Genomic DNA, 27,838 nt, shown 5'->3' with positions numbered 1-27,838 from the left:
TAAAGAAAAGGAAAAACTTTAACTTATGCCCTACATCTTCACTATAAATATTCCAACCAAGCAACCCCAGTATTGTTCAAATGTCACTTATAAATAAAGTAAACAAAACTGGTCTACTTTACGGTCCTCTGTGTAGAGACTTGGAGAGAGACCCTTAAAAGAGCAGATCCAGTACACTTCTGTCTTGTCAGACCCTTCTGCTCAACCTAACATCATTTGGCAAAACTGCAAACTACAGACAGACCTGGCTCCTCCCATTAATTACATCATATGTGTCCCAATAAGTTCCATGGCCTGCTTAGCTAGGACTAAATACAATCCCTCTGATTATCTATACCCCAGGGATCCATCCAAATAATAAACACTATTCCATTAGCCCTTCATCTGTAACCAAGTAAAAAGATTATCTTGCCCTTACAACACCTTAATTAGAGCTTCAGCAGACACAGTCTGGGTACTGGTACTTTAAGCTAGGTTCTTTATGTGGAAGGCAGTGGCATAGTGGTATTATCGTGCGACTAGAAATCCAGAGGCCCAAGAGTTATTCTCCAGGGACCTCGGTTTGAATCCCACCATGGCAGATGGTGAAATTTGGATTCAAGAAAAAAATCTGGAATTAAAAGTCGAAAGATGACCATGAAACCATTGCTGTAAAAACCCATCTGGTTACTAATGTCCTTTTTAGGGGAGGAAATCTGTCATCCTTACCTGGTCTGGCCTACATGTGACTCCAGATCACCGTATAACCAAGGGGAAAGATTGCGACTTTGAAGAAATTGGTCTGTTTGGGGGAATTAAGGTATTATCAAAGCAACCTGATAACTAACAGCAGTGCTAAAGTGTTCAATTTCTAATATGTAGACTCAACTTCCAGCCTAAATAGATATCTTGGATACCATTGAGAGAATTTCAGCAGTATTAACAATGTTAATGTCCCATCTCCAGAGCTTAGAGAAGGGAAGGTGAGGTGTCATCATTGATGATCTGACTAAGCAGTCTCAAGACCAACCTCAGAAGGACAATGATGGAAAAATTAAGGAGATGACTGAATTTGGTTGGTCTTGCTCGAGTTGACCTAATCTTTGAACTTTTTTTTTCCTGTGTCTAATGCTGATTGTTTCTTCCCCTGACCAGTGGCCTGGATGCCTTTGGGCGGCTGTGGGATTTACGGACTGGTCGATGCATCATGTTCCTGGAGGGACACTTGAAGGAGATCTATGGGGTCAGCTTCTCTCCCAATGGGTAAGACAAGTATATATGAAGTTTAGGAAAGCCTTTGACAAGGGCATGGGAGATGACTGGAGAAGAATGTGGTTATGGAACTAGGGGAAGAGTAGCAAACTTGAGTAAAAATCTGGCTATACTGGTGAAAGCAAAGAGTTAAGGGCAGTTTTTCCAGATTGATTGCTGGTGTCCCTTAGGATTCAGCTCTGAGACCACTTGTTTCACTGCACAATAGTGATTTGTATCGAGATATGATGCTGAAATTTTCAGATCATACCAAATTAGAAGGTGTAGTTAGTCCACATGCCAACGAGTCTTTTTCCCAGCAGTATAAATTGTTGCTCCCTTTGAAATTTGACATTCCTGTGTCTGATTTGATGAGTGCAAGATGAAAAGATTCAACAGCGTGTCTTTTTTTTTAAACAATACTGTAGTTAATTCCTTAAAAGGCAAAAAGGGATTTTAATGAGATTGGGGGAAATGGGCTAAAGAGTGATAGCTGGAATTCTGTGTTGCCAAGTGTGAAGTTATGCATTCTAGTTAATATTCTGAATGGGAATAGGCTCAATGCTGAGGAAGAACAGAAGTATTTGGAGAACAGACCCACAGGGCATTAAAGGCAGCATCTCAGATTGATAATGCTGTAAAAACAAAACCAATGGAATTCTAGGTTTTATCACTAGATGTTCAACAGGAAAGAGAATAGATAATAATGGTCCAGTATAAAATCTTAATTATTCCTCAGACTGCTATGTGTAACATTGGACTTCGCACAAGAGGAAGGCTATTGAGGCCTTAAAAGGGGTAGAGTGCAGATTAGTAGGATTTAGTAGCAGGGAATACAAATACCAAGAAAGACTTTAAAAATGGGGGAGGTCTTTTTTTAGATCAATGTTCCCCCTGTAATGGGCACTGGCTCCATCAGTTGTCCCCGAAATAAGTGCAGATCCTGTTCGCTCAATGGACCCTCTCCAACCCTCTAACAGCAGCACGGTGGAACAGTGGTTAGCACTGCTGCCTCACAGCTCCAGGGACACATAGAACAATAGAGCGCAGTACAGGCCCTTCGCCCCTCGATGTTGTGCCGACCTGTGAAATCACATTAAATCGCATCTACATTATTCCCTTATCATCCATATGTTTATCCAATGACCATTTGAATACCCGTAGTGTTGGCGAGCTCACTACTGTTGCAGGCAGGGCATTCAATGCCCTTACTACTCTCGGAGTAAAGAACCGACCTCTGACATCTGTCCTATATCTATCTCCCCTCAATTTAAAGCTATGTCCCTTCGTGCTAGACATCACCATCCGAGGAAAAAGGCTCTCACTGTCCACCCTATCTAATCCTCTGATCATCTTGTATGCCTCAATTAAGTCACCTCATAACCTTCTTCTCTCTAACGAAAACAGCCTCAAGTCCCTCAGCCTTCCCTCATAAGATCTTCCCTCCATACCAGGCAACAACCTGGTAAATCTCCTCTGCACCCTTTCCAATGCTTCCACGTCCTTCCTATAACACGGCGACCAGAATTGCACGCAATACTCCAAATGCGGCCGCACCAGAGTTTTGTACAGCTGCAACATGACCTCATGGCTCCGAAACTCAATCCCTAAACCAATAAAAGCTAACACACCGTCGCCTTCTTAACAACCCTCTCAACCTGGGTGGCAACTTTCAAGGATCTATGTTCATGGACACAGAGATCGCTCTGCTCATCCACACTACCAAGAATCTTACCATTAGCCCAGTACTCTGTCTTCCTGTTATTCCTTCCAAAATGAATTACCTCACACTTTTCTGCATTAACCTCCATTTGCCACCTCTCAGCCCAGCTCTGCAGCTTAACTATGTCCCTCTGTAACTTGTAACATCCTTCCGCACTGTCCACAACTCCACCGACTTTAGTATCATCTGCAAATTTACTCACCCATCCTTCTACGCCCTCCTCCAGGTCATTTATAAAAATGACAAACAGCAGTGGCCCCAAAACAGATCCTTGTGGTACACCACTAGTAATTGGACTCCAGGCTGAACAGTTCCCATCAACCACCACCCTTTGTCATCTTCCAGCTAGCCAATTTCTGATCCAGACTGCTAAGACACCCTGAATCCCATGCCTCCGTATTTTCTGCAATAGCCTACCATGGGGAACCTCATCAAACGCTTTACTGAAATCCATATACACCACATCAACTGCTTTACTCAAGTCCACCTGTTTGGTCACCTTCTCAAAGAACTCAATAAGGTTTGTGAGGCACTACCTACCCTTCACAAAACCGTGTTGACTATCTTTAACCAAATTATTAATTTCCAGATGACTATATATCCTATCTCTTGTAAACCTTTCCAAGACTTTGCCCACAACAGAAGTAAGGCTCACTGGCCTATAGTTACCGGGGTTGTCTCTACTCCCCTTCTTGAACAAGGGGACAATTTTTGCTATACTCCAGTCTTCTGGCACTATTCCTGTAGACAATGATGACATAAAGATCAAAGCCAAAGGCTCAGCAATCTCCTCCCTAGCTTCCCAGAGAATCCTAGGATAAATCCCATGCGGCCCAGGGGACTTATCTATTTTCACACTTTCCAGAATTGCTAACACCTCCTCCTTATGACCCAGGCTCGACTCCAACCAAGGGTGATTGTGTGGAGTTTGCACGTGCTCCTGGTGTCTGCACGGGTTTCCTCCGCATGCTCTGGTTACCTCCCACAGTCCAAAGATGTGCAGATTACGTGAATTGGCCATGATAAAATGCCCCTTAGTGTCCAGTGGTTAGATGGGGTTACAGGATTAGGGCAGGGGATTGAGCCGAAGTTGGGTGCTCTTTCGGAGGGTTGGAGCAGACCCGATGGGCCGAGTGGCCTCTTCCTTCACTAGTAGTGATTCTATGAACCCTCCTGTAAAAGTGCACAGTTTTTTGATAGTCTCCCTTCATCATGAAGTGACACTGAACTTGCTGTCATCTTTTGATATTCAGCCATCTCCTTGATATGCTCCTCTTGTGTCCTGCATTGCAACCTGCACAATGTTGTGCACATGATCAGTGAGAGTCATGTGACATGGGATCCACCAGCTTGAGTAATGACATCTCTCCCTGAACGCAACAAGGAGCTGGTTGTCAGTTTCTCACTGTCGAGCCTCACGGCGACCCTCTTATTTTGTTTTTAGATACCATGCAGCAACTGGAAGTGGCGATAATACCTGCAAGGTTTGGGACCTTCGACAGCGAAAATGCATCTACACCATTCCAGCGCACCAGAACCTCCTGTCAGCAGTCAGGTTTCAGCGTAAGTACCACATAGAGCAATCCAACAGTAACACAATTTCCTGTTAGTTCTCCTTAAAGCTGAACTAGTTAAAGGGAGATTTAAAAGAGGTGTTCAAAATTATGAAGGGTTTTGTTAGGGGAAGTGTTGGAGAACACAGATTTTAAGTAATTGACCAAAGGACCAGACGCGAAATGAGAATAATTTTACACATTTAAGTTGTGATTTGGAACGTGCTGCCTGAAAAGGGGTGGAAGCAGAATCAGTAGTAACTTTCTAAAAGGAATTGGGTAAAGACTTGACAAGGGAAGGTTTACAGAACAATGAGAGGAAAGAGCTGGAGGGTAGTGCTAATTGGATAATTCTTCAAAGAGCCAAAACAGGCTTGGTGGGCTGCATGAGCTTCTGTGCTGTCCAGTTCTATAAATTGACTGATCTGGAACAAGGATTACCCACAGCAGGTTGTCCAGATTCTCAATAGTGAGACAGTTCACCTGGAGATTCCGAGGCAATGTTTTGGGTTATTTGCGCTGTTCAGCTTGTGCCTGACATGTTGTCTAACATCAAACTGGTGAAATGGAGCAGCAACCAAACCTCTGATACGGATACAGTCTGAGTCGCAGTCTGAGACAAGGTCTCTGATTTACTCCACAGGCTCTCCTCCTTGATGGAGGAGGGAAGACGGGTTCATTTTCAATACTAGAAATTGTGCTCCGATGATCTTCGGATTGTGTGTGACAGTCTGTGGAGCTCTTACAGAGGGTCCAGTCCCAGTGGCAAGGCGGTACAACTATTCCAATCCTATTGGGAGACATTTGCAGGTTACCTGGGGTCTGGTCAGCTCATGAAGCACTCGTCCTTCCCATTTGTTTTCTGGCATGCTGGAAGTTTTGACTGATAAAAAATGATGCAGTTCAGGAGAGTGCCTACTCCAAAGTTGACATGAAACTCCCCCCCCCCTCTCACCAGCACCCTCTCCTCACCCCCACCACCCCCTCCATGGAACCTCAGTAAAAGACCTACTACAGCATCATAGCAACACTGACAATTATATACCATCCACTCATTATCTCTCTTGTGTTGTGCAATTGAGTTCCTGATGTGAAATGTCCAATCCCACTTTATGTAAACATCATCATAGGCAGCAAGGAAATGAAATATTTGTTCCATTAGTTTAGTGCCACAGGTAAGAAGGTGATACCGTGACCAGTTTCTTGCTGGTCCGTTTTTATCCTACTTGTCTCTGAAATTACGTTCATTATTAGTCTCCAAATCTCCCATTGCATAAGTCGATTTATTTCTCCCCACAGCCACAGATGGACATTACTTGCTGACCGGTGCTTATGACAACACAGCAAAGATTTGGACACACCCTGGGTGGTCACCTCTCAAAACAATGGCCGGGCATGAGGGCAAGGTAATGGGGTTGGACATTTCTCCGAATGGACAGCTGATTGCCACATGTTCGTACGACAGGACCTTCAAACTTTGGACATCGGAGTGAAAAGAATGGAACAGAGTGCTGACTACAGGCAACTCCTAACCTGTAGCGGGAGAGAAAAGATGCCACCTACACTACCAAACTACTGGCAACTGGCCACCAGGTTCAACAATTCCAAACAGTCATATATCCAGTTGTCGAGCATGAGTTGCCATGGTCACCTGGAGGCCGATTTGATCATCTTATATATTTTATTTGTCTTGGGACTGACAGGACTGTTGAGAATTGTTTAGTTTCTGGGCCTTCCCAATTCCTCATAAAGCCCGAGCTGACTGTTAACAGTTTAAAAATTGACCTGGCCCGGCTCCACAGTAACAGCTTAACCCTGATCAGGAGCAGACGTTGAACAAGATCTTCTCTGCTTGCAAAATTTAACCATTGAGACAATTGCGTTCTTCATATTCCTTGCTGCCTTCTCATTTCCATCAGCAACTTCAAAGAAACTAGACCAGCCGATGCAGGGATTCAAATCTGGCACATCTACGGTCAAGGCTGGGCCCAGCAGTACTTTGCAAACCTTCAATCAGCTTTATGTGGCTTAGTGTAACAACACTTAGCCCAACTGTGTCACTGACGACCCTGGAATTTGTTTGTGTGTGTGTGTGTGCGCAGGATTGTATAAGCCACACAGAGGATTAGGCTCTGATGCTTTTATAATAAATATTTTGGTACATGAGTGTTTCTGTAATTTTGAATCGGACTGAATAATTGTAATTCAATAAGTCACAATAGCAGATTACGCATAGATTTCAGTCTGCAACTCATTCCTGGGCATCTATTATTCTATACATAAACCATTTAAACCAAACAGTTAGATTCTAACCTCTAATCAACTCTGGGTATTACTCTATAGATGAGTCCATCAAGCCAATATTTTTATTGGTTCTCTCTTCAGGTTCAGTCCCTCTGTCCTTCAAATCTACTGTCATTACTCCTCTTAAACAGACCAACCCTTGATCCCCAGCTTCCTTGTAAACTAGCCGCCCCATCTCCAACCTTAAAGTCCTTGGACGTGATACCAACAAGCAAATCCATGCCAATCTCCCGGATCTCCATGTTTGAATAACATTCACCTTCCATTCTTATGTGGTCAATCGTAGCCAGAGTCACCTCCAATGGCTTCTCTTCCTGTACCATTGGCAAGTCTGTTCCCCAAGGGTTTTTCCTTGACTCCCTCCTATTTCACATCTACACACTGACCCTAGGCAATGTTATTTGAAAACACATTAGATTTCACATGTATGCTGACAACACCTCCAATGTCTAAATTGCCATGACATGTAGTACTGGATGAACAGAAATTTCCTCCATTAAAATATTGGGAAAGCCAAAATCATTTGTCTTTAGTCCCTGACAAAATTCTCCCCTAGCCACTGACTCAATCCCTCTCATTGACAACTGAAGCTGAACTAGATTGCTTGCAAAGCTTGTCATATTTGGCTGTAAGAAGACTTTCTGCACCATCACTAAGTTTGCCTATTTCCACCGGTCAGTCTGACTGCCCTCACTCATATCTTTCTCACCCCTAGATTTAACCACTTATCTCACTCCCAGGTTCTGTCCTCTGTAACTTGAGGTCATCCAAAACTCTGGTCCCATCACCTAACATCCAGTCCTGTTCACCCATCATCCCTCTGATTCTCACCCCTAGATTTAACCACTTATCTCACTCCCAGGTTCTGTCCTCTGTAACTTGAGGTCATCCAAAACTCTGGTCCCATCACCTAACATCCAGTCCTGTTCCCCCATCATCCCTCTGATTTCTGACCTACATTGGTTCCTGGTTGAGCAATGCCTTCATTTTGAAATTCTCATCCTTATCTCTTTAATCACAACAACCTTCTGGGATATCTGTACTCATCTAAGTCTGGAGCACTCTCAATTTTAATTGCTCCTCCATTGTTGGTCGTGCCACCAATTCAGTCCCTCAACATCTTTGCTTCTCTTCCCCTCTCTACTCTTTTAGACATTCCTTAACACTCACCTCTTTGGCCAAGCTGCCTTTGTACATCTTTATGTGGCGCCAGAGTTTGGTTTGTCAAGTTCATGTGAAATGTGTTATTTAAGGCATTATATAAATACAAGTTGTTGCTGCAAACCACTTGAACCCCTGGATTAAATTACAGTGTAATTCAGTCTCTGATATTCCTTATTAAAAACTATCCAATCCCCTAAATTAGATTCCTCTCTAACCCCTGGGTACTTTTAACAAATATTAAGTTGTTATAATTGCTATTACTTAAAACTCTTGTCCTGTGCCTGATTTTAAAAGAGACACGTGTATTTTGTTAAACTTGGCTGTTCGGTTTGTTGTGGTTTTACTAGTCTCAGTCTACATATAAACTCCATATAAACAGACTTGCAGGTTAACCCTTTGTGGCACTGCCTATGTGAGCTACGACCAAGTCTTGGATAAATCAAAGTCAGTAACTTAGAGACAATTAGGCCATTGTGCAGTTCAATCCTCATTTTAAAGTGCTACATTCTGACCGTTATACTTTGATTTTATATATCACTTGAAGCAAGAGTGAAGACAAAAGCTATCATTTGGAAGAACTGTTGGAGTTTAGGAGTGTCTGTGCAGGCTGAGGCTACATTAATGCCACTGATGGGACATGTTAATTAATGTTCTCTAGCACAGTGGTTAGCACTGTTTCTTCACAGCGCCTGGGTCCCAGGTGCGATTCCCGGCTCGGGTCAGTCTGTGCGGAGTCTGGATGGGTTTCCTCCCACAAGTCCCAAAAGACATGCTGTTAGGTCATTTAGACATTCTGAATGCTCCCTCTGTGTACCCGAACAGGTGCCGGAATGTGGCGACTAGGGGCTTTTCACAGTAACTTCATTGCAGTGTAGTAATGTAAGCCTACTTGTGACAATAAAGATTATTATAGTTAAGTGAGACAAGATTATGTAAGGGTTTGTAAACAAGAAGTCAGTGTAATTTTATCTAATAATTCTATATATAATGTGTAACTTTAAAACATCCAGTCATTGATTCCAGTCTGTATCTCTGGGTTGCGTATCCATTATTGTGTGGACAGTGAAGTTTCATCGTTTGTGGGGGTTACATTCTTGGAAAACAGAACAAACAGCTTCTTTGGCTTGGCCAACATTTATTACCCACCCCTAATTGCCTGAGTCTCTCTAATATCGTAACTCATTGTCGTTTACTACTCGGTTCAGATTCTTTCCATTTTAATAATGGTCCTTTAAAGATTACCCAGGTACTGTACTGTAGACACAAATGAAATCATAACAGCAATGAACACACGCAAACACTTCAGTAAGCAACATTGCCGATGGTGCATGCCCAATGCACATCTTCTAGTCCAGGAAGGATTTCATGGAAACCTATATCATATTTTTTTAACTATTTATTTAGGCACTTTTTCTACCATAAGAAATTTTTTCCAACTTTTCTACTGTTTTTTTCTCTCTCTGAAAACCTTGGTAAACAAATATTAGACCCACAATTGGCAAAATGACATGTTTTGTGCAGATAAGCGAATTGGCAAGGATGTGAATTGGAGTAGGGGGATGGGAGGAGAGACTATATGCATCTAAACCCCTGAATTAAATTTCACCCTACAGCTCAGCTATATAGAGCCATTAAATTCCAAGTTTGATCCCTCTGCTGGTATTGGGAAGGGAACTCTGGCGAGCACCTCCCACTGATTGCTGTGACTCTTGTTGGAAAGTGTGTTGGGGAAGACCAGAATCGAATGCCTGTGGTACAATAACTTACCTGCAGTCACTGCCAAGACTCTTGGATTAATAATGTTGGCCAAGTTTCCAGGCTTTATGAATAGCCAGTATTCATGAAGGCCCACCATCTCAACTTTGCCCCCCGCCTGAGGTGTGGTGATCCTCCGGTTAAATCACCACCAGTGGGCTGTCAAAGGGGAAAGTTTTCATCTGGGACTATGGCGACTTTACCTTTTACGTTTACTGTGGCTGCACAAGCTCCTTCTCAACCTGTGACCTTTACTATTTAGAAGGTGCATGGGAATACCAGCACCAGCAAGTTCCCCTCCCAAGGCTCACACCATCCTGACTTGGAACTATATCACTGTATCTTCATCGTTGTTAAGTCAAAATCTTAGATTGGGCAGCACGGTAGCATAGTGGTTAGCACAAATGCTTCACAGCTCCAGGGTCCCAGGTTCGAATCCCGGCTTGGGTCACTGTCTGTGTGGAGTCTGCATGTTCTCCCCGTGTGTGCGTGGGCTTCCTCCGGGTGCTCCGGTTTCCTCCCACAGTCCAAAGATGTGCAGGTTAGGTGAATTGGTCAGGCTAAATTGCCCTCAGGGTCCAAATTGCCCTTTGTGTTAGGTGGGGTTACTGGGTTATGGGGATAGGGTGGAGGTATGGGCTTGGGTAGGGTGCTCTTTCCAAGAGCCGGTGCAGACTCGATGGGCCGAATGGCCTCCTTCTGCACTGTAAATTCTCTGAAATAAAAAAAATGAAATTAACAGCACTAAGGCAGTACCTTCACCACTTTGAAGCTGTTTGTTCTTTATTCATTTATGGGATGTGGGCGTCGCTGGCTAGGCCAGCATTTATTAGTCATAGTTTTACAGCACGTTGTGTTTTGCGCCAGCTATCAAACACCTATTGCCGTTGAGGTGGTGGTGGTGAGATGCCTATGTGGTGCTGGTACATCCACAGTGCTGTTTAGGTAGAAGGCCCACTATTGCTAATTCAAGGGCAACCAGGGCTAGACAATAAGTTCCAACATTGCGAGTGCTACCTAAAATCCCAAGAATTAATTAAAACATTTGACTAACCTTGACCTTTAATGACTGTCAGATAAACTTACTAAAGGAGGCCTCTCAGCCCAATGCGCCTGTGCTGTCTCAAAGTATTATTGATTTAGTTCCACAGGCCTTTCCACCCACCCCAGGAAGCCTGAAAATTAGCTGTCTTCAAGTACATGCCCAATTTCCTTTTGAATTTACTCGGATCTTAACAACCCTTTTAAGACATTTTTAATTTCCCCTCTAGCTCTTCTGCCAATTTTTTAAAAAATCTATGACCTATGCTTACTGATTAACTTACCAGAGGAAAGTGTTTCTGTACCTGCTCTATTGAACCCTTTATAGTTTTGAATATCTCCATTAAATTTTCCCTTGAACTTCTTCTCCAAGAACAGTTCCTGCTTCTCCAATCTTTCCACAAAGCCACCGTCTCTCAGTCCTTATCAAGGCCATGACATTCTTCCAGAATTGTACACAATACTCCAGCTGAGGCCCAGCCAGTAAAGGTTTAGCGTGACTTCCTTGTTTTTGTATGCAACACCCTTATTTACAAAGCTATGAATCCAATATACTTTCCTAACAGCCTTATCGACCTGCCCTATCACCTTCAAATATATGAAAATGGGCACATTCAGATCCCTCTGCAACTCTCGCAATAGAACCGTTTAAATTGTACTGCCTCTCCATACTTGGGGATCTGTTTCAAACTTACCATTTTATGTGAAACCTTCATGTCTGCTTTGACGCATTGGTCCCAGAGAATTTTTTTTTAACTTTGTGTCACCTTTCAAACCAATGATTATGCATATTTCATTTTGTTCATCTACCAACACCAATATGAGTCATTTACAATATTTTTAATTAACGTATCATTGACTTTTACAGAGGTTTAAAACAGAGGGGATGATATCACAGTCCTTATACCTGCACACATGTGCAGTCTAAGAAATAATTAGAAAAAATAGAAAGGCCTTGATCAAGCAGGAACTGTCTTGGGAGCAATCCCTAATCCCCCTCAGTAGGTAATGGGTAATAGTCCTTGTGTACATTCCATGTCTCTGGATATGTTCGATCTGTGTCAGGGTTTGTTCCCCGTATGTTGGGATACGTATCATGTCTGTGTGTGTTATTTGTGAGTGTCTGGATATAATCTGTGTCTCTGGGTATGTTTTGTGTGCTGGAGTATGTTCCATGTCTTTCATAAAGTCCTGCATCTGTTCCTCTAACATTGAATTCTCCTCTCCCTTTTCTATATGCCAACCCCTGCAGATACCATTGTGTGAATACAGGCCTCTCCGATCTTGCAAATTGAAATTTGCAAGATAAATTGATTTTAATATATCTCACTTGGAGTAACTCACCAATTCTTCTACTTCAAACTGACGTTTAATCTTCTAAACCACTCTCAGAGGTTACCCTGCTGTCCCTGACAGTGTTTATGAGGCGTGAATTTACTAAATTCACAAGTTGTGTGTTGTCGATTGGGTTTGTGCAATAGTCCGTGGTCACTGCCGATTTCTCCTTCCCACAGCTGAATCTTCCGTCACTAAAATAAATGATGGGACCCACCTGTTATCATCTGGAGTTCAACAACTTAAGTGACAGGCAAACTCCAATTGAAAGGACCACCAGTTCCTTTGTTGTGTGTCAAAGTCAGTCATGAGTGTGGGCGGCAGTGATTAGCACTACTGCCTCACAGCGCTAGGGATCCGGGTTCAATTACATCCTTGGGTGACTGTGTGGAGTTTGCGCCTCATCCGTGTCTGGTTTCCTCTTCCCACAGTCCAAAGATGTGCAGATTAGGTGGATTGGCTATGCAAAATTGCCTCTTAGTGTCCAAAGACATGCAGGTTAATTGGGATTGCGGGGAAAGGGTTGGGGAGTTGGCCTAGATAGGGTGCTCTTTCAGAGGGTCGGAGCAGACTTGCTGGGCCAAGTGGCCTCCTTCTGCACTGGATTCTAAATCTATGAGCCCACTGAGTGATTCAAACACCAAGTGGATCCTTTCTTAGGAGGCAGCCTAGAAGAAATTTGGTTCTTTAGACATCATGGGTGGGGCTCTGTAGGTTGTGCATGATGAAGATATAACCACCTGCATCCAAACAGGGTCCTTCCTGGGGTCAGCGCCAAATGATAAAGAAATAAGAATGGGAGTAGGCCATTCAACCCCTCAAATCTTTTTCAAAATTTAGTAGATAATGAGTTATCTCTATCTCAACCCCATTCTTCTGCAGTTACTGCATATCCTTTGATATCTGGGGCAGCAGGGTAGCATGGTGGTTAGCATAAATGCTTCACAGCTCCAGGGTCCCAGGTTCGATTCCCGGCTGGGTCACTGTCTGTGTGGAGTCTGCACGTCCTCCCCCTGTGTGCGTGGGTTTCCTCCGGGTGCTCCGGTTTCTTCCCACAGTCCAAAGATGTGCGGGCTAGGTGGATTGGCCATGCTAAATTGCCCGTAGTGTCCTAATAAAAGTAAGGTTAAGGGGGGGGGGGGGGGGTTGTTGGGTTACGGGTATAGGGTGGATACGTGGGTTTGAGTAGGGTGATCATGGCTCGACACAACATTGAGGGCCGAAGGGCCTGTTCTGTGCTGTACTGTTCTATGTTCTATCTTTGCCTAACAAAAATCTATCCATCACAATCCTGAAAGTTTGAATTGTCCCACCCTTCGGGGAAAAGATTTCCAGATTTTTACTAACCGTTGTATAGAAAAGTGCTTCCTGGCTTCATTCTTAAGTGGCCTAACTCTAATTTTAAGATTATGCCCCCTCAGTCTGGACTCCCCATCTATGGTAACTGTTTCTCTGTGTCTCCCCAGTCAAATTGTTTAATCATTTTAAACACCTTGATTACATTTCCCCTCAATAACCAAGTCAATGCAATCTGTCCCTTAGTTTAATCCTTTAAAGCAGGTATCATTCTGATGAATTTGTGCTGTACACCATCCCAGGCTAAATATAGTTCCTACGATTCTGTTCCCGAACCTAAATGCAGCTCCATATTGGACTGCAGCAGTTCAAGAAGGCAGCTCACCACCACTATCTTCTGAAGGGCAGTTAGCAATGTGCAATAAATGATGGCCTAGCCAGTGATGTTAACATTTAAGAATGGATAAAAAAATAAATTTCAAGTAGGTCTGACCAAAAAAATTCCTTCATGGGATGCTGTCTTCGCCAGCTGGGCCAGTATTTGTTGCCCATCCCTAATTGCCCTTGAACTGAGTGGCTTGTTAGGCCAATTCAGAGGGCAGTTCAGAATCAACCACATTACTGGTTTCGTAATGTAAAGGGGCTGATTTAGCACAGGGCTAAATCGCTGGCTTTTAAAGTAAACCAAGGCAGGCCAGCAGCATGGTTCAATTCCCATCCAACCTCCCCAAACAGGTGCTGGAATGTGGCGACTAGATTTTCACAGTAACTTCATTTGAAGCCTACTTGTGACGATAAGCGATTTTAATTTCATTTCATACTGTGGGTCTGGAGTCACAAGCCAGATAAGGTGATTCGTGAAGCAGATGGAATTTTCTGGCATAACACATACACATATACATATTTGTCTATATATTGTATATAGTGAAAAGCTTATTTTGGCTCCCACAATTATAATTTGTTTCAGCTATAAACCTGTAAATATTAGACTAAGTTCCAAGCAGTCATGCGTACATGACCATTCCGGAGGCCGAATTTCTTTCATTCAGGATTTGACGGGTCCTGATTCATCCAGTACCTGAAACACCACAAATCTACTGACCGATTGCAGCCTTGGCATTAGTTGGATTTTTATCGACACAGATGCCAGTTAGGTACCAGCTGTTAACTAAGGAAGGGTTTTTGTAACCTAATATTACCCAATATCCCAGATATATCCAGTCCAATATCCTTCAACATCACCAAAATGAATTTTCTGCTCATTATCACGTTGCTGTTTTTGGTATCTTGCTATGTGCAAATTAGACTGCGACATTTCATAGACTTCAAAAGTACTTTGTTGGCCATAAAATACCTTGGAATGTCCGTAGAGGCACTTTATCAAAATAAGTCTTCCTTTCTTTAATGATGATCTGCAAGATGAAGTTAAAGTTTTCTGTAAATTAATAACAATCCTGGTCTCTTGATGAAAAGGCGGTGAATCCAATGTGCCTAAAGCTGGAGTTGCTGATCTTTTAGATATGGCATGGCGACCTTGGTGTAAAGACTTGATATATCTCTCTGGCAGACAAAGGCTGATGGCAGTATCTCCCTCGGAACCAAGGAGTGATACTGACAACCAAAGGCTAAAGAGAAAATGTGTGTTTCTCAACATAATTCTCCTCGGAGTGCTAAAGTTCAGAAGTTCAATGATGACTGTCTTCCAACAGAAAGTACTTGGGTTCCCTATTTCGTGTCTGTTTTTCCGCCTCACACACTACAAATAATGTAAGGGTCTTCAGTCTCTTAAACGGCAACTTATTTGTCTAAAATGCTTTTCTTCAGTATTCACTTTGTAAAACATCTGTTCAGTCACCTGTTGCACTGAGAGGGGGTGTGCTGTGCGCACGCCCTGCACCCTGGTTAAGAATAACTTCAGCTCAACATTGGAAAAGTTTGGAAGCATTGTCCACCTGAATGGGAGCTAGTTTACTAGACCCTCACCTGACTGGGTTAGTGTACCAGACCTTCGCCTGGATGCTAGCTAGTATACAACATCCTTACCTGACAAGGAGTTAGAGTGTACCAGACCCTCACCTGACTGGGATTAGTGTGCCAGACTCAACTGGATGAGAGTTAGTGTACCAGACCCTCACCTGACTGGGATTTAGTGTACCAGACCCTCACCTGGATGGGAGTTAGTGTACCAAACCCTTACCTGACTATGAGTTAGTGTATCAGACTCTCACCTGGTTGGGGGGATATCTTGTTCTATACTGAGCAGATATATTGTTCCTCACTCCCATGGCAGTTTGTTGTAATTGAGACAAGATGCCATTGTGACTCTTGGCCCTGATCCAAAAGGATACCTGACTACATTTGTCTATTTTGAACAGTGAGATCAGCAGGGAACTGAAGCATATTCACTACATAAGGACAAAGTAATACATCATTTACTAATGATGTTGCAACGTATTTTCCTGCATCCTTGCGATGCTACAGTCAGAACATGTCAAACCCAAAGAGCCTGCAAGACATTGAGCAGCTTTACTGTGGCACTGGGCCCGAGGACTGTCTGCGTGAAGTGGTTATGATATGGACTGCGTTTCTAAAAACAAGCAGAGGACTCGACCAGATTCCTTCAGCCGGTGCTCCCAATAGAAGATGATATTGTCCACCTGCCACGAGGCACCGCTGAACAGAGTTCCTCCCTCAGACGTTGCTCCTGTTCCTCAGGGGTCTCAGCCTTGTCTCAGTTGGGAGTGCATTAATATCTGCGGCAGAAAGTCGTGGGTTCAATTCTAACTCCAGAGACTTAACACAAAACCTAGGCTGGCTCTCCAGTGCAGTACTCATGGAGTGCTGAGCTTTCAGAGGTGCTGACTTATGGTTAAACTGAGTCCCAGTCTGCCCTCTCAGGTAGGTGTGAAATATCCCGCAGTATCTTCAGGCGAAAGGCGGGGAGGGGTGTTTTCCTCTGTATACTGGCCAATATTTATCCCTTAACCAAAATCATTAAAACAGATTATCTGGTCATTTGTCACATTGCTGCCTCTGCTGTGAGCAAATTGGCTGCTGTGTTTCCTACATCACAACAGCGACTACACTTGAAGAAAAAGTACTTCGTTGGCTGTAAAAGATTCTAGGATGTCCCGAGGACGTGACAGGTGCTAAATGTGGGCAGGGTGCTTCATTTTCAGCCCAGGTCCCACAGTATTTTCTTAGTCCAGAAAAGCGAGATGACGAGAATGATGGTGATGCCGAAGGTCGCGATCATGATGTAGGTGACGGTTCTGCAGGGCGGGCTCTGGCAGCACTTCCACAGGGTGTTCTCGGGCAGTCGGTCCTCCAGCGCCGGCGCGGCTTGGGTGCGCAGGGGGGGGGCGCCCTCCCGCTCCACGTCCAGGCTGAGCGTGTAGACGGTGGGCCGGCGCAGCAGGAAGCTCGCCTTGCCCGGCCCCTTGTAGAAGAGGCGGCCGCGGTCCAGGTAGACGTGCAACGGCTGCAGCCGCAGCCGCCCCAGGATGTCGGCGTTGGTGCGCAGGCCCGTCACCAGCTGCCCGGCGCCCAGCGGCGTCGGGTGGCGGCAGAGGGGGCAGGACACGCCGGGCCCCGGCTCCATCTCCGGCACCGAGGCCAGGCTCATGCGGGCCAGGCACTCGAGGCAGAAGGTGTGCTTGCACTCCAGGATCTTGGGCGTGCGGAAGGCGTTGTCGTAGGCGTTCCAGCAGATGGCACATTCGCCCTCGGAGCCGTTGCTCTCGGGCGTCATGGCGACTCTCGGACCTCGCGCCGGCGCGGAGCTCGCACCATCGGAGGAGCTCGAGCTTCCCGCCAAGCAGGCGCGCGGGAGGCTGGCTTCCCCCTCCACCTCGCGCCTCCCTCAACCGTCCTCCACGCTCCCAGTTCACCCGGCGGGAAAATAGCCCTCACTCGGCCCCAGCTCTCCCCCTCCGGGCCTCGAGGCTGTTGCGCCTTCTCCACGACTCTCCTCCCTCACGGTGGAACTCACAGGTATCTCTCGCCGCCTTCGCTCGGGGTGGGGGAGGGGAGTCCGAACGATTCAGTCAGGGATTCGGAAAAGCTGACGGTGAATTCACACCTCTCCGGCCCGGTCTCCTCACTGACGTCCCGCGGCTGTCGACCCCTTGTCGGCCGTGCTCTCTCACTCACGCATTTGGGTCGGTTCGCCGGTTCTCCCAGTTTGCTGTCGCAGTCTCCCCCATTCTCTCCTTGGACTGTCGCCTCTGTGACTTGACGGGGACTGTTGGTGTTGGGTGTGTGTGTGGAGGGGCTGGGTGAGGAACCAGTGGAACCGGTTCTCCTGGTCTCAACTGCAGGACTCTTTCCTCTTCAGGCCGCTGCCCCTCCTTAGGCTGACTTGTTTGTTGCAAAGTGCCTTTACTTCCTCCGAGGGAAGCTGGGGCTTCGGGGTGGCCATGAGCCCCGCCCGAGGGGAGCTGGAAGCACAACCTGAGCAATTGCGAGTGCCCCCCCTCCATACCGACAGAGGGAAGCTCCTGCCAAAGTTCAAATTAGTGCAAAACCATGAAGGGGTGGGTAGCAAAGTGGTTAGCACAGTTACATCGCAGGGTCCCAGGTTCGATTCCCCACTGGGTCACTGTGCGGAGTCTGCACGTTCTCCCCGTGTCTGCGTGTGTTTCCTCCGGGTGCTCCAGTTTCCTCCCACAGTCCAAAGATGTGCAGGTTAGGTGGATTGGCCGTGATAAATTACCCTTCGTGTCCAAAAAGGTTGGGAGGGGTTACTGGATTATGGGAATAGGGTGGAGGTGTGGGTTTAAGTAGGGTGCTCTTTCCAAGGGCCGGTGTAGACTCAATGGGCCGAATAGCCTCCTGCAATGTAAATTCTATGAAAACCAAAAATTACATGGAGCTGGAGAGTCAAGGCTGGTGGGGTGGGGGTGGCTTAGCTGGCCGGAACTTTTAATGAACCCAATTGTTAATCTGTAAACCACACACATTTTCCAGAGAGAGTGACATAACTACATGTGTGAGCGAACAGCTGTGTGTATATGGGTGACTGCCACATGTGGTTGACACACCTACAGGCGTGTGGATGTCACAGCTACAAGTGTGTCACAGCTACAATTGTATCGGTGACGCAGCTGCATGTGTGTAGATGACGGCTACCCATGAGGTGGACACAGCTACATGAAGGGGTGAGGTGGTTAGCATGTGTGAGCGACACATAGGATAGGGGGTACCAAACTGCTGGGATTCATGCACGAGCTGTCAGAGTGAGTGAGCATATGTTTGGGAATTTGGAGCAAAGTGGGAATTCTGTGCAGAGGGGACTTTTGCTTTTTAACTTTTTTATCTTCAGAGGGTGGTCTTGTTCAGCTGCAGGAGTAAGAGGCTACAAGGAAGGGAGCTGATTGGTAGGTAGTGGCTAGGCTGTTTTTCTCCACTTTAAATCTAGATTAAGGAAATATAAGAGTTTTAGCTTTTTGAAAAAGTAACTTACTTTAAGGTAAGTTAAGTTCTTTTAACGAAAAGTCTGACTGGGGAGCTTAGTCCTATTTTTGCAGTGTTACAACACTCTGGGCTAGTGTGTGGTCAATTCCAGCCCCACTTAACCGAGAGTCGCAACACAAATGAATTAACCATTAATTCTTAGAAAAATACCCAAAAGTCTTTGGTTACAGTCACCAGGTTTGTAAGTTTATTAATAACGAGAACTATAATGAAATATGTAGCAAATACAACTGGTTAGCTACCATCTAATTCCTTTTCTTAAATAAAGGCTTTCCTGACTACCTGCCTGCCCCTTCTTCTGGTGGTCACCCATTCCCACTCTGACTGTACTTCCTTAAGCTGTGGGGTTACCATGTCTAGAAACGTGTTATCCACAAATTCCTCAGGCTTACAGATGCACCGCTATGTTTCCAACCAATGCTCAAGCTCCGAAACCCACCTCTCAAGCTGGTCAAACCGGTGGCACCTGCAGTTGTGGCCATCCAGACTGCATGGAGCGTCTATCAATTCCCACATGCTGCAGTCTGTTGGAAGGGTCCTTCCTGTTTATTCCCTTATTTCTCCTTTTATTTTGCCGTGATCATTTTTGATCCATGGATGATTAATGGACATGCATCTTTAAATCAAGCAGCAAAGAGGGGTGAGGAATTCAGAGGTTACAGGAGAGAACACTCTGCTAGTCTGAACAGGGAGCTTCTTCCTTTCGGCACCAGAGAGAGAGATGGGTGGGACTCGGTTTGATTGATGTGCTGGGGGCAATGAATTGGTCCAAAAGGCTCTGCCCAGTTGCAGGTGGTGATTGGCTCCTGTCCCAGTGGAATCATTTTCAGAGTCCCAAGGAGCTCCGTTTGACTCCTGGAATCACAGGGAAATGGGCTCACTCTCTCCTCTGGCTTTTCTCAAGAAAGGCTGTGCAGTATTTTTTGAACTGCAGAGAACCTGAAATGAATTAATCTACAGGAAAACCATTACCGGCTGCAAACAAAGACCAGGACCCATACTCTGAGTGCGCTGTATTTTTAAAATAATTTTTATTAGTGTCACAAGTAGGCGTACATTAACATTGCACTGAAGTTACTGTGAAAATGCCCATTTGCCGCACTACAGCGCCTTTTTGGGTACTCTGAGGGAGAATTCAGAATGTCCAATTCACCTAACAGCACATCTTTCGGGACTTGTGGGAGGAAACCGGAGCACGCGGAGGAAATGTGCAGTCCGCACAGACAATGATCCAAGCCGGGAATCGAACATGGGACTCTGGTGCTGTGAAGCAACAGCGCTGACCACTGTGCCACCCCTAAATATATTGGTTGAATGCTTGAGTCTGTTCGAAACACAGGAGAGCCCAAGAGCAAGTAGTCCAAGTTGTGTAGGGGACATTGAGCTGGAAAGAATTTGGTTGCAGTTCAAGCATGAAAAAGAATGGAAAAAGAAATGGTAATTTCAAAAGGAAAGAACATTTCAAATGGAAATTGAAATGAGGGGGTTGGAGTTAGAGAGGAAATAACAAAAGAGAGAGTTCTGGAGAGCGCTGCAAATTAAAAGGGAGTTGCCAGGAGCCAGAGGGGAGCTTAACCCTAGAATGGAAGCAGTGGCAATATGTTTCAAGTTTCTACAAAATTTGAAGTAAAGGAAGTAGAAACATTTTTAAGGGCATTTGAGAAAATAGCAACCAAAAAGGAGAGGCCAAAAGAAACGTGGACATTACCCATGCAAAGTAAATAGATGGGGCAGGCAGAGGAAGTTTATTCTTCTCTGTCAAAGGGGTGTCTAAGGATTATGATGAGGTTAAAAAAAGGCTATTCTGAGTACATTGAATTAGTTCCTGAGGATTAAAGGCGAAGTTTCAGAATTTAAGGAGACAGCTGAAACAGTCTTGTGCTGAATTTGAAAGGATTAGGCAGCACAATTTTAATAGGTGGGTACAAGCATTGTGAGTTTAAACTGCCTAAGAGGCTCTGAGAGGTAATTCTCTTAGAAGAATTTAAGAATTCACTACCTTCTATGATAACCTGTGTTGAAGACCTCTGGACAAGCAGCAATAATGGCCTATGATTATGAGCTGATCCACAAATTCAAACCTTTGTTCCGTCACCCCCACAATTTTGAAAAGGATAAAAAGTGGGAGAGTGACAGAAAATTTTGTTTGTGAATTATCAGACACTTGGTCCAATTTATTAGCAAAATGTTTTATCCAGGTGCCTTCACTTATGAGACGAACAAAGGACAAAACGGGTTCACAATTTAACCCAATTTTATTCACTAGTCTCTCACACAGTATGATTCAGACTCCCAGCTGATCTCGAGGTATTACCCGTACTTGGGGAAGGAAACTGGCTTGGCTACAATCACTCGATGTGGATATCTTCTCTGGACTCTGAACCCAGGGTCCCTTCTTGCGATGTGGATATCTTCTCTGGGCTCTGAACCCAGGGTCCCTTCTTGCAATTGTGCCTGAGGCGTTCCCTGGCACCTACCAGCAGAATCCCTTCATGTCCAATTGCGGTGCCCAACATTCCACCTACAATAGACTCCACCCAACCATCAAGCACACAGCTCACAAAGCCCTTTCTTTGCCCCTGCAGGAGAAGATAGCCCATAACAAGCGGGAAATGGCCAAGATGGGGGTGGAGTACCAGAGATATGAGTCCTCGGCCCTTATGAGGAATGGGCACTGGAGACCACAGGTTCACCGGGAAGAGTAGTCACTGCCAGTGAGATTGCCCTGCGCCGCAGAGGTGAGGGGGGGGAACGATAACACAGTGGCCAGCACAGTTGCTTCACAGCTCCAGGGTCCCAGGTTAAATTTCCAGCTTGGGTCACTGGCCGTGCAGAGTCAGCACCTTCTCCCGTGTCTGCGTGGGTTTTCTCCGGGTGCTCCAGTTTCCTCCCACAGTCCAAAGATGTGCAGGTTAGGTGGATTGGCCATGCTAAATTGCCCTTAGTGTCCAAAAAAAAAAGGTTAGGTGGGGTTGCTGGGTTACGGAGATAGGGTGAAGGTGTGGGCTTAGTTGGGTGCTCTTTCCAAGGGCCGGTGCAGACTCGATGAGCCTAATGGCTTCCTTCTGCACTGTAAATTCTATGATTCATTGCTCCTTCACCCAGATCACCTGTCTCAGTTGAGTTGTTCATATCAGACAAAATGATCTTTCCCGCTCACTGACCCCATGTCCATTCTATAGCACGATCTCCACCTGATGGAGTGTTTCCTCCACCCATTCCCGTCGCCACCCAAGAGACCACCTCGGAGGAGAGTTCCAAGGCGACCCTGCTGTCACCACCACCCCTCCGCCACCCCACCCCCCACCTCCCTCACCCAATGGAAAGCCTGGAGCACAGCATCTTAAGTGGTGGTGTCCAAGGCATGACTCATAGCTGAGGGATGTGTCCCAGACACAGATGAACATTGCTGAGGCACTTCAGGGCATGTCCCAGTCACGGAGGAATGTGTCCCAGAAGCTGGTGGACATTACCAGGGCTTTGCAGAGCATAGCCCAGTCACTGAGGGCCATTGCTGAAGGCGTTGACACCATGGTGCAAACAACGGGGAGGTGCAAGGGCTGCCAGAGACATAAGGCGCAGAAGCCTCTGGAACTCACTACAGCTGTCCCTCCATCCCATGGAGACCCCCAGCGCATTGCGGGCACCGCCGAGGAGGGAACGCGAGAGGCCAACCTGCAGCTTGCCACCAAAGAGGCAGTTCTTCTGAATTCCTCATCCTGACAGGCACATTTTAGGGGCAGTGGGTAGAACAGGATGGCACGGCGATGCTAGTGACTCCGGTAAGTTGGCCGGGGTCCTCCAGAGGGCATCCAAGGCCATAGGGCACGAAAAGCAGCAGGCTGTCTCCATTTCTGAAGTGCACCCTAGGGCTGTAGCAGTTGACCATGTAAGATCAAGAAGATTGTGGATCACTGAGTGGGCATTGGGGTGGGATGGGGGTCACTATCTGTAACTGGGGGGAATGGAAATGTCCAATGTTCATTATTAAAACATGTTAAATGTTCACTATTAAAACATGTTACACCTGCTACATGTGAAGCCTCTGTCATGTTAATCTTCACAGTGGGCATGCCTGAAAATCCACCCCTTCCATGTTGCCCTCCACTCCCCCCACCTCCCAGGCATAGTGGCCCAAGATCAAGGTGGGGACAGCAGCAGAGTGGTGTCCAAAAAGATTAGGAGGGGTTATGGGGATAGGGTGGAGGTGTGGGCTCAGGTAGGGTGCTCATCCAAGGGCCGGTGCAGACTTGATGGGCCGAATGGCCTCCTGCACTGTAAATTCTATGATAAATGCCTCTGATGCAGAACCGCTCAGAGGCTGGTAATGAATGCTCTGTCAGCAGAAAAAAGATTCAGACTTTTGCATAAATTGAGGAGCACCAGAGCTTACCTCACAGCGAGTGATCACTCCTGCCTTGTACGTTGACCCACTGACAGTGCAGACAGGCCCAACACCCTGGCGTCATGTTACACAGATCCTGAGAGGGTTGACTAGGGTAGCTGGGGGGAGGGGTGGGTGGGAGGATTGGGGAAGGGGCGGAATGGGATGTGAGCTGATGGACAAAGTCTCATCCTATGAGAAGTAGGTTGGGATAAGGACCTCCCTGGTCCTCCGGGCATGCCGGATCCTGTCCTCCATCTTCCGTCGCCTCTGTGGTGTTTCCACGGGCTTGTCCACCATTGCCTCCTCAAATGAGGCTGCATGTCCCTCTCCCTTCAGCATATTACGCTGCTGCTCTGCCAGGTTGTGGAGGGCACAACAGACCACCACAAAATAGGAGACTACACAGAGGGAGAATTCAGAATGTCCAAATTACCTAACCTGCACATCTTCGGACTGTGGGAGGAAACTGGAGCACCCGGAGGAAACCCACGCAGACACGGGAGAAGGTGCTGACTCTGCACAGCCAGTGACCCAAGACTATGACAAGGGACAAGAGTGGCAAGCAAGCAGGTTAGCAGACCCACATAGCGAGGGATCCCCAGCCATCCCCGAGAGAGGGAGTCTGGCGACCCAAAAAGTGAGCCCTCCCTCATGCTGGGCAACCTAGTAGGGAGAGACAGCTTCCCCAAGTCCCCGGAGATCGACCTGGTTCACAGGTCCTCAGGCCGAAACAAAAGGTGGGAGAGCAGTCATTGCCAAACTGCACAGATGCCAGAACCAATAAAGGATCCTTTGCTGGGAGTGAAAGATGAAGGCTTGCAACTGGGAGGGACATAAAATTAGAGTCTACCAGGACATTTGGGTGGACCTGGCAAAACGCAGAATTTAATCCAGCAAATGGGCCCTATACAAAAACAAAATTATTTGGGATGCCAGGCTCTGGGTAACATCAGAGCAAGGAACAGGGTGGCCCCCTAAAGGAAAACCCGGGTGTGCAGGGGCACATTTTCAAGGTAAGTGGCTTGATCCCACAGAAAAGATGGGAGGGGGGAGGACCCCATCAAGATAGTCACCTGGAACGTCAGGGTATTTAACGGCCCAGTGAAAAGATCCAGAGTTTTCGCCCGCCTGAAAAGTTGAAAGTTGACATAGTCTTCCTCCAAGAGACGCACCCGAGGGAGGAGGACCGGCTATGGGTAAGGAAGGGATGAGGGTGATAGACGTGTAAATTCATGTTATGGGACAGAGGCAGTGGGTAGCCATACTGATGAGTAAGAGGACGATGTTCATTGTGACAAAGACGCTTATGGACCAATGAGGACGGTATGCCATGGTCAGCGGTGTCCTAGACGAGGCACCTGTAGTTCTCGTCAACGTGTACGCCCCCAACTGCGACATTCTCCATACTCTGAAGGAAGACCGCGATCTGGAAAGGACCCTGCGGACCCCAACACACGGACCCGGCCATCGCCTCATCTGCAACCGTGACCCCATAGACGTCATCGACTTACCGGCCTTCGACCCATCCACGCCGGAGCGAGGTCTGGACATCCACCGACTTGTGAAGCCAAACTACAGCCTGTCAGCAACCCGGAACGCTCGACCGCGCAGACCCATCTACCGACGCAGGAACCACAAGCAAGGCAACAAATCCTCCATCCACACACCGACCAGAGTGAATAACCTCATTGGACACAACTATAACCCTTAACACCGTTTACTCTCACTGTCTCCTTGGCTCGAAAAAAAGCAGTCACTCCAGGAAGCGTGTAAACGTGCAGGCCTGCAGGTGAGAGTGAAACAATGTGGCCCCAAAGTCCCTCTGCCTAGCTTACTCCTAGAAAATGTCCAATCTCTGGAAAACAAGCTCGACGAACTTAAAGCCAGACTCACTTTTCAAAGACAACTGAGGGACTGCTGTGTGTTCTGTTTCATGGAGACATGGCTCACTCCTGCTTCACCGGACTCTGCCCTTCAATCAGAGGGCTTCTCAATCCACCGAATGGATCGTACAGCGGCCTCAGGTAAGGCTAGGGGAGGTGGGGTCTGCCTCCTAATCAACACCTCCTGGTGCCTAGAGGCCACAACACTGGCGTGTTTCTGCTCCCCAGACCCAGAATACCTGACTGAAAAATGCCGCCCTTAGTACCTTCCACGGAAGTTCAGCTCCGTTATCCTAACGGCAGTTTACATCCCACCCCATGCGGACGTGAAAATCGTGCTGGACGAAATATACACCACCACAAATAGCCTTGAAACGAAACATCCCGAGGCCTTGTTCATCGTGATCTGGGACTTCAATCAGGCCAAGCTTAAGAGCGTACTACCAAGTTACCACCAACACATCACCTGTTCCACCAGAGGCCCAAACATCCTGGACCACTGCTACACAAATATTAAACATGCGTACCGCTCTATCACCCGCCCACACTTTGGCAAATCTGACCACAAGGCCGTGCTGCTCCCGGCTTATAAGCAAAAACTGAAACGGGAGAATCCATCAAAGAAAGTCATGCAATGTTAGTCTGAGGAATCGGATGATCTCCTACGGGACTGCTCAGAGTCAGTGTACTGGTCAGTATTTAAAATCTCTGCGACCAGCCTGAACGAGTACGCCACTACAGTAACTGACTTCATTAGTAAGTGTGTAGAAGACTGTGCCAAAGAAGCAAATCCGTGTGTTCCCCAACCGGAAACCCCGGATGAACAAGAATATCCACTGCTTGCTGAAGTCTAGGTCTGAGGTGTTTAAGTCAGGCGACTGTGACCTATACAAGAAAGCCAGATATGATTTAAGGAAATTCATCAAAGATGCCAAAAGACAGTACCGGACGAAGCTTAAATCCCAGGCTAGCCACACGGAACCCCGCCGACTATGGCAACGTGTGCAAGACACAATTGGCTACAAGATGAAGGCATGTAAAATCACCGGCTCCAACGCAGCCCTCCATGATGAGCTCAACGCATTCTATGGCTGCTTTGAGCAAGAGAGCGCCCTCCACCCTGGAATCCCGGATGAACTTGTATCCAAGGTCACCATTGCAGATGTCAGAGCAGCCTTCTCGAAGGTCAACCCACTGAAAGCCACTAGCCCAGATGGGATATCCGGACGAGCTCTCAGGTCTTGCTCGTATCAGCTGGTGGGTGTTTTCGCAGACATCTTCAACCTCTCTTTACAACAATCTGAGGTCCCTATCTGCTTCAAGAAGACAACCATCATCCCTGTACCAAAGAAAAGTCAAGCATCGTGCCTTATAATGACTATCGTCCAGTGACTGACATCCATCATTATGAAGTCCTTCGAAAGGTTAGTCATGGCATGAATCAACTCCAGCCTCCCGGATTGCCTTGATCCACTACAGTTCGCCTACCACTGCAACAGGTCCACAGCAGACGCCATCTCCCTGGCCCTGAACTTAACACTGGAACACCTAGATAACAAAGACATCTATGTTGACTACAGCTCAGCCTTCAGCACTATTCTAACGAAACTCATCTCCAAACTCTGATGGCCTGGGCCTCGGCTTCTCCCTCTGTGACTGGATCCTGAACTTCCTAATCCACAGACCACAATCAGTAAGGATAGGCAACAACACTTCCTCCACGATTATCCTCAACACCGGTGCCCCACAAGGCTGTGTCCTCAGCCCCCTACTATAGAACATAGAACAGTACAGGCCCTTCAGCCCACGATATTGTGCTGACCATTTATCCTAATCTAAGATCAACCTAACCTACACCCCTTCAATTTACTGCTGGCCATGTGCCTGTCTAACAGTTGCTTAAATGTCCCTAATGACTCTGACTCCACCACCTCTGCTGGCGGTGCATTCCACACACCCACCACTCTCTGTGTAAAGAACATACCTCTGACATCTCCCCTATACCTTCCTCCAATCACCTTAAAATTATGTCCCCTCGTGACAGCCATTTCCACCCTGGGGAAAAGTCTCTGGCTATCCACTATCCATGCCTCTCATCACCTTGTACACCTCAATCAAGTCACCTCTCTGCCTTCTTTGCTCCAGTGAGAAAAGCCCTAGCTCCCTCAACCTTTCTTCATAAGACATGCCCTCCAGTCCAGGCAGCATCATGGTAAATCTCCTCTGTACCCTCTCCAAAGCATCCACATCCTTCCTATAATGAGGCGACCAGAACTGGACACAATATTCCAAGTGTGGTCTAACAAGAGTTTTATAAAGCTGCAACAAAACCTCGCGGCTCTTAAACTCAATCCCCCAGTGAAAGCCAACACACCATACACCTTCTTAACAACCCTATCAGCCTGGGTGGCAACTTTGAGGGATCTATGTACATGAACCCCAAGATCGCTCTGTTCCTCCACACTTCCGAGAATCCTGCCTTTAACCCTGTATTCAGCATTCAAATTTGACCTTCCAAAATTAATCACTTCATATTTATCAAGGATTAACTCCATCTGCCACTTCTCAGCCCGACTCTGCATCCTGTCAATGTCCTATTGTAACCTGCAACAACCCTCAACACTATCTACAACTCCACCAACCTTCGTGTTATCGGCAAACCTACTAACCCACCCTTCCACTTCCTCATCTA

The 27,838-nt window shown here is 46.5% G+C and overlaps 2 protein-coding genes across 6 annotated transcripts in view; one reads left to right on the top strand and one right to left on the bottom strand.

Moving 5' to 3' along the window:
• The window catches only part of prpf4 (PRP4 pre-mRNA processing factor 4 homolog (yeast)), a 45,060-nt gene extending 36,929 nt beyond the window's left edge, over nucleotides 1-8,131 (top strand). For all 5 annotated transcript variants that reach the window (XM_038781650.1, XM_038781652.1, XM_038781649.1 and 2 more), the window contains exons 12-14: nucleotides 1,135-1,242; nucleotides 4,398-4,516; nucleotides 5,806-8,131. In XM_038781650.1, coding sequence (XP_038637578.1) covers nucleotides 1,135-1,242; nucleotides 4,398-4,516; nucleotides 5,806-5,999 — 421 coding nt within the window. In that variant the 3' untranslated portion in view covers nucleotides 6,000-8,131. The remainder of the gene's footprint in view (nucleotides 1-1,134; nucleotides 1,243-4,397; nucleotides 4,517-5,805) is intronic.
• Nucleotides 8,132-14,130: 5,999 nt separating this feature from the next.
• On the bottom strand, nucleotides 14,131-17,699 carry LOC119955631 (E3 ubiquitin-protein ligase RNF183-like). Its single transcript, XM_038782032.1, has one exon. It carries the CDS (start codon nucleotides 17,150-17,152, stop codon nucleotides 16,577-16,579), a length of 576 nt encoding a protein of 191 aa, XP_038637960.1. The 5' UTR covers nucleotides 17,153-17,699; the 3' UTR covers nucleotides 14,131-16,576.
• Between the last annotated feature and the right edge of the window lie 10,139 nt (nucleotides 17,700-27,838).

Source organism: Scyliorhinus canicula, chromosome 21 (genome assembly GCF_902713615.1).
Source record: "Scyliorhinus canicula chromosome 21, sScyCan1.1, whole genome shotgun sequence".
NCBI classification, from domain to species: Eukaryota; Metazoa; Chordata; class Chondrichthyes; order Carcharhiniformes; family Scyliorhinidae; genus Scyliorhinus; species Scyliorhinus canicula.
Note: the sequence above shows the minus strand (reverse complement) of the source record. Positions and strands in the feature narration are given on the sequence as shown.

What these genes read in the sequence shown, in the direction of transcription:
- LOC119955631 (XM_038782032.1), bottom strand. Translation starts at nt 17,152, where the DNA reads ATGACGCCCGAGAGCAACGGCTCCGAGGGCGAATGTGCCATCTGCTGG.